Source organism: Labrus bergylta, chromosome 1, assembly GCF_963930695.1.
Source record: "Labrus bergylta chromosome 1, fLabBer1.1, whole genome shotgun sequence".
NCBI lineage: Eukaryota > Metazoa > Chordata > Actinopteri > Labriformes > Labridae > Labrus > Labrus bergylta.
This window is the reverse complement of record NC_089195.1, coordinates 32853234-32860348: the sequence shown is the minus strand read 5'-3', so window position 1 is coordinate 32860348 and position 7115 is coordinate 32853234. Positions and strand designations below refer to the sequence as shown.

Here is a 7115-nt window from a genome sequence, read left to right as displayed (position 1 = left end):
CTATTTCTTTCTTTGTTTTATTTCTTTATTTGAGGGGGAGGGCCTTTTTTTTTTTCTTAATTGTTTTTATTAAAATAAGTTGTCCATTTGAATTTCTCCTGGTTTTGGACTCCTCAGTTTGAATGTTAAATGTGGATTTCTTATTCAAAGTATCGTCATGAATTCAATGATGCGCAGTGTGCAAATAACTGTGATAAAGACTCAGTACAGTATGACCTTGTTTACGGTTTGTTAACTTAAATATTTACGGTTGTTATAACGTTTTTATTTTAATTCTGTTCATCCTTTTTCTTCTATGGTTTCTTATAGCATTTGAAGTTTTTAAATCTTGTAGCAAAAACTACAAATCACAGCCTCGTGTATAAACATTTTACTACATAAGACATAACTATTATCACCAATTTAAATAAACCGAGCAGCACAGTATAAGTAGGGAAATTGTAATAATGACAATAGTACTGGGCCTTTTGATTTCCTTTGATGGGTAATAAAACAAATGAATTATGTGCGTAATGTGCGCTGATTGCATTCAGGGTATCAGCTTTCCTGATGAAGGTGTGACATCTCTGCAATCAATCAGAGCTCCTTCCACCAGTGGATGTCGTTGTTCTGCCTGGTGACACCTCACCAACCTCCTTAAGATGAGCTGATCCACGGCTGTGCCAAGCAAGATCCGAGAGAGGGAGAGCGAGAGAGAGAAAGAGAGAGAGAGAGAGGGGAAGAGGAGAGAGTGAGAGTGAGAGAGAGAGAGAGATTGTGAAAAGACCGGCAGGAGGAGTGGGACTTGCTATAAGGACACTAGCGACTCTTAAATCCAGCAGCTGCTCTGTTTTTTACGCAGCAGATTTGAAGAAACAAACATCCACACAGGAGGAGCTGGGAGTGAAGGGAAAGCCTCCTGATACATCGCTGCTGTTTCACATCTTCAGGAATCATCCTCAGGTAAAGTGGGCTTTATAGAAATGTGAGAAAAGAAAGTGTTTGTTTGGAAACTAAATGTTCATATCGCTCATCCATCATCACCAAACTTATCTGTTTTTTTTTCATCTCCATTCCTCTCCTCCTCCTCCTCAGCGGCAGACTAACTCGGGGGACCACCAGGACCTGCTACCATGACCCGGGCTGTGGATGTTGTGCTCACCGCTTTGCTCGCCGCGTCCCTCTCGTGCCGGTGCGCCCTCGCCGGTTACGGGATCAGCCTGTTCGCGGCGCAGACCTCCCCCCCGGACCCCTGCTACGACGAGCACGGCAACCCGCGGCGCTGCATCCCGGACTTCGTCAACTCCGCCTTCGGCAAGGAGGTGAAGGTGTCCAGCACCTGCGGCAAGACCCCCAGCCGCTACTGCGTGGTGACCTCCGCGGAGAAAGGGGACGAGAGGACCAGGAACTGTCACACCTGCGACGCGTCGGACCCGAGGAAGTACCATCCTCCCGCGTACCTCACGGACCTCAACAACCCGCACAACCTCACGTGCTGGCAGTCGGAGAACTTCATCCAGTACCCGCAGAACGTCACCCTGACTCTGTCCCTGGAGAAGAAGTTCGAGGTGACTTACGTGAGCCTGCAGTTCTGCTCGCCGCGGCCTGAATCCATGGTGATTTATAAGTCCATGGACTACGGGAAAACGTGGGTGCCCTTTCAGTTTTACTCCACGCAGTGCCGGAAGATGTACAACAAACCGAACCGAGCCGCGATCACCAAGCAGAACGAGCAGGAGGCCGTGTGCACGGACTCCCACACCGACATGTACCCTCTGACCGGCGGCCTCATCGCCTTCAGCACGCTGGACGGGAGACCCTCCGCGCACGACTTTGACAACTCCCCGGTGCTGCAGGACTGGGTCACGGCCACCGACATCAAAGTCATCTTCAGCAGGTTGCACACGTTCGGGGACGAGAACGAGGACGACTCGGAGCTGGCCCGGGACTCGTACTTCTACGCCGTGTCCGACCTGCAGGTCGGGGGGAGATGCAAGTGCAACGGCCACGCGTCCCGGTGCGTAAAGGACCGGGACGGGAGTCTGGTGTGCGAGTGCAAACACAACACCGCGGGGCCGGAGTGCGACAGGTGCAAACCTTTCCACTACGACAGACCGTGGCAGAGAGCCACAGCCCGGGAGGCCAACGAGTGCGTGGGTGAGTCCATCCTCAGTGTCCGTCATAGAAAATGATGCTTTTCGCTTTTTGAAGACGAGCTGTCGTCCATGGAGGGAAATATTTATGGAAAAGAAAAGATCGGAAAATTATTAAAATTAAGGACATTTTGTTATGCTAAAATCTGCTCTTTTAATCCTGTTAAAGGAAATAAATAATGATATTAATAATAGCCAACTAATTTAAATAAAAATGGTAATATATTTGTATTAAAAAAATTCTGCACCTTCAATTAATTAACCCCAAATTCCTTCATCCCCTTTAAACATAAACCACAACAAAGCGACATTTTTTCCACTATTTTTTTCCAAGCACCAAATTGCGTCGCAGCCACATGCAACACGTAAATGTAATTTGACAGTCCATTTAGCTTGTTGGAGGCCACGATGGAGCTCTGAAACCACCTCAAACGGAACCACAGAGCCAAACATGCAGAGTCAGGAACGATGCTTTTCATTTAAGAGAGGAATCCAGAACCAATCCCTCCACAGCGATGATTAAACACACATTAGCATTTATTATTACCGTTACTTAATTAATGATCAAAATCAAGTAAACACATCACAGTTTAAAATGTTTAAAATGTAGCCCTCACGTGCTGATTCTTTGGTATTTTAGCGCCAAAACGTAAATGAAAATTAACGCAGTTCATCTCTTGTTTTAATTTATATTAAGGCTTCAGTTTAAGTGCAATTAAAGAAAAAACTTCGACAGTGAGAATCTCTTAAATTGAGATATTTTTCTAATTATTTTAATCACTAATTAATATAAAGACACAACCGGAAACCAGCAGAGAACATGGTGTTTAAATGTTTCTCCAAGAAATCAGGTGCCACATGATCAAATGAATTAAAGCCACAGGACTTCAATAAGATTAGAAAATCCTTTATTGACGCTCAGTGTAGACATTCAAGTGTTGCAGCAGTGAAAAGTGTAGAAGAAGAGTGTGCAAATAAAATGAGAATATATAGGAATCAAATAAAGATAAAGGTACAATGTTTTTACAATTATTAACTTGGAGCTGGTGTCCTTAAATGTTTTTAAATCTAAATTGAAAGAGCTGGAAGCAGATTCTTTAGGATGTCAATGCTTTGAGCTCGGTTCCTTGGACTACTCACTCCCAGATTTGACTCATAGATGTTTCTAGATTTTTTTTTAGATTTTTTTGTAAAATTGTCTCTCTTTGTGTCTCCGTCTGTAACTTTGTGTTTTTGCTGCTGCCTGTCTCGGCCAGGTCTCCCTTTAAACAGAGGTTCTTAATCTCAATGGGACCAGTCTGGTTTAATAAAACATAAATAAACTGTACACCAATTAAGATCCAAACTATACACTAAAATCTGTACAGGACATTGAGACATGATCATGGCCGTAAGCAGATATGAGGTCAATGAGGTCTGGACCACTCTGCTCACCCACCCCATGATTTGGGCTGGACGTGATCCACAAACAAGAAGTAAATGTGTGTGAGTTTGTGTCGGTCAGGTGTTTAAGCTTGAGTTGAATTAGAAGCATTTGAGCATGAATGTAGCCAGCCTGGAAAAGCCATGAATAAGACACATCAATTTTCTAAACCCTGGTTTGGGCCCTGGACATGATTAAAGTGACAGAGCTGACATAAGGTGACAAAAGTGAGACTTAAATATCAAAAGAAACACCCAGCAGGTAATATGACATGAGTCAGTTTGGACCTTGGTGGTGTGTGTGTGTGTGTGTTTGGAGAGTCGGGGTTGTGTGTTTGATGACGGCTGAATGACCGTGTAGAGGAACAATAACTGTTTGAGTTTGTGTGGTGACGTGACAGGAAATCAGGACGCCCAGAGGTTGTGAGAGCTTGTCTGAAAATTCTGCAGATGTTTGAAATATCTGTGGTTTTGTAAAGTAGAGTGAGCATTAAGACGTCTAATTTTCCTAAATGTGCTTTGAGTTTTAATGCTCGTTGATTTGAACACTTTGATGTAAACGTGAGAGAGAAATGACCCTGTGAGGTGGATTTCTTGCAATATTTGTATTTTTTCTAGTAAATTTGCAAAATGAAAAAGTGAGAAATGAAAAATAATTCAAGCTGGAAGTTTTCAAGTGTGGAAAAAATTATAATACTGAAAACACTACACAGTGGAAATTGTTAATCAGGGATGAGAGAAACTGTTGATTCTAACTCGGGTTAATTTTTGACCCGCTTATGAAGAGTGGAGGGTCTGATCACTTTGTGCATCTATAAGGGTGAAGACTTCCTGAACCTGGAGCTGTTTTGAGATATTTTGGCACTTCAATACAAATATCAATTCAATTTAAACAGAATGATTTGATCCTCTACAAAGTGTTTAAACTGTGAAGAATGCAGAAAAACACTGGATGTTGGCGCGTCTCTCGTCGTGCACATCAGTGAGGAGGAGATGCAGAAAGATGTTGTTGATTGAAAGTTAAAAACGTCATAGAGAGAGAGACTCCACACAGTCAAACGTTCCCCCTCTCTGCAGGGGAACGAGTGTGTGACACATGTCAGCCTCTCTGACATGCAGCAGCTGTTTGAAAGCTTTTTTTTTGTCCGCTGGTGTTTTTTTTTTTTCTTCTTTGTGGAAAGCTTCGGACGTTTTCTCACTGCTAGTTAACAGGTGTTACTAAATCAACACATTCACTTCTGTGGAAATCTCTCTCTGCTTTCTGTGACTCCTGAAACACTCGTGATGAGTTGGAGACAGAAATGACATTTTCTTGTCTGAAGGTTTTATCTTTCTTTTATGACATCAGCCTTTATTCCTTTTCCTTGTAGTAAAAACTGTTTTTTTTTTACATGCAGAGAGAGTCGATTCAGAGAAGCAGATTCTTCGATGCAGACCCCCAGATTTGACTCATAGATGTTTTTTTATCTTTTAATGCAGAATTCAGTGTTTTTGTAAATTGTACTTTGTCTCTCTTTGTGTCTCCGTCTGTAACTTTGAGTTTTTGCTGCTGACTGTCTCGTCCAGGTCTCCCTTGAAAAAGAGGGTTCTCAATCTCAATGGAACAAACCTGGTTAAATAAAAAATATTAAATTAAGAAGCTCTGCAGCGAGAATCCCTGTTTTGATAAATTTCTGATCGAATTAAAAAGTAGAGATTTATTTTAAATTTGATATTGAAATTGTGTGATGCGTGTGAGGAAACTACAAAAAAACAATTAAGGCTCAACTCCCTAAAATCCTACAAATTAAATGTTTCCTCTATTTAATTCCTAAGAAATGTAATTGTTTTTAAAGAGCAAATGTATAATAAGTAGGGCTGTCAAACAATTACATTTTTTATACTGCATGTTTAAATTCCATTATTTCACATTTAAAAATAATAAAATGTTAGGCTTTTATTTTGAAATGTGTTTCCCCCTGAGAGTACTTTCCTCACTGTTTGAATTCAACCATGCTTTTATTTTGATATGTTTGTACTGTCTTAAGCTGAGAGTACTTTCCTCGCTGAATTCAACCGTGCTTTTATTCTGAAATATAGATAAGTAGATGGAAGTTCAGGACATGAACTTAAGCCCAGAAACAGGAAGTGGTTAGCGATTCTGAACTGACGTCAAACAGCTCAAAGGAACGGTAACAAAGGTCACTGTGTGATGTCATGAGGTCAATATGTGATGTCATGAGGTGGACTTTGGACTCGTCAGCTGAGTTTGTTAAACACATCACTGAGACCACAGCGAGACACTGACGACGACTATCTACGGGGAGCCTGAAGGGACAAAACAGCCTGAGACTTTCATCATTTTAGAAATTTATGAATGAGTTCAAACTAATTTAAAATCTTGCAGAGAGGAAGAAACCACTCGGCTGTGAAGGCGGTTAATGAAAAAAAAGAGATGAGGTGTGTTACATGAGTTTGTAGCTGAGGGTGTTGTGGTTACAATCGAGTTTTCGTCAGGGGGACTGAGGGTCCGTCGTTCGATGCAGTAACCACTGATGGTCTGGAGCGTTTCAGTCCTCTGAGTGTGTGTGTGTGTGTGTGTGTGTGTGTGTGTGTGTGTGTGTGTGTTTGACTCTACTGTAAGTGCACTCTGATGATTACCTCCATCAGGACCTCAGAGGACACTCATATGATGTTCTGGATGCATCCTGTCAGAGCCGCTCCTCCACACTCGGCTCTCAGAGTGAGGAAGGTGAAACTGTGTCAGCTAATTGCTGCGTTGATGAGAACCGGCTGGTGTCAGAGAGCCCCCCCCCCCCCCCCCCCCCCCCCCCTCCCCCGGAGATAAATTCTTGCAACGCTAATGTACTGTAAAAGTAATTCTGTTTTCATCCTCCAGTTCTCACATTTGTGCAGTTTACTTGACGTGTTGAGTGAAAAAAAAAAACAGAAGAAGAAGAAGAGAAGGTGTCTTGAATAATTCAGGGAGATTAGAAAGCGAAGCTCGGAGGCATGCAGAATGAGGGGACCGGCTCTGCAGAGAGGAGAGAGAGGAGCAGGGCCCGAGGGAGGGGTGGGGGGGGGGGGACGACAATGGAGAAAATGAAAGAGATGTAAGGGAGAGAGAGAAGGGGGGGGAGGGGGAGAGGGGGGAGTGTGATGAGAAAAATGTGTGAAGGAGAGGAGCACGGAAATAAAGGTGACATTTCCATGGCCTGTGGGCCAGCAGGCGCCTCTGAGTGTAAGAGCTGCCGGGACAGGAAGATACTTTTTTCTTTGCCTTCCATCCACTTTAAAAAAAATAAAATCACAGTTGTGTTTGTGCACTAATTCTGTAAGTTCAGTGAAACCACAGCAAGCGTCTCTGCTCTCTGGTTTGTGTTATTACTCCTTTACGTCTGTTTGCACACGAGGAGTCTTCCCCTCCTAAAGCAGCTGGAGGATTTCTGCCTCGCTTTTTTTTTAAATATACGCTGCAGAAATCACAAACCAATCAGATGTGCTGACAGGAGTGCAGAGAAGGTCGCATGGGGGATTTGACGCCCGTAAGAATAATTGTAAAAAGTAGTTGTTTTCATGCAT

At 43.0% G+C, this 7115-nt stretch overlaps 1 protein-coding gene across 2 annotated transcripts in view; it reads left to right on the top strand.

Annotated features, from left to right (window-relative positions):
• Positions 1 to 216: 216 nt before the first annotated feature.
• ntn1a (netrin 1a) overlaps positions 217 to 7115 on the top strand; it is a 79744-nt gene continuing 72845 nt past the window's right edge. The window contains exons 1-2 of one of the 2 annotated variants that reach the window (XM_065959428.1): positions 217 to 942; positions 1075 to 2136. In XM_065959428.1, the coding sequence (XP_065815500.1) occupies positions 1113 to 2136 (1024 nt within the window). In that variant the 5' untranslated portion in view covers positions 217 to 942; positions 1075 to 1112. The remainder of the gene's footprint in view (positions 943 to 1074; positions 2137 to 7115) is intronic. The other variant, XM_065959426.1, reaches the window with a different exon arrangement.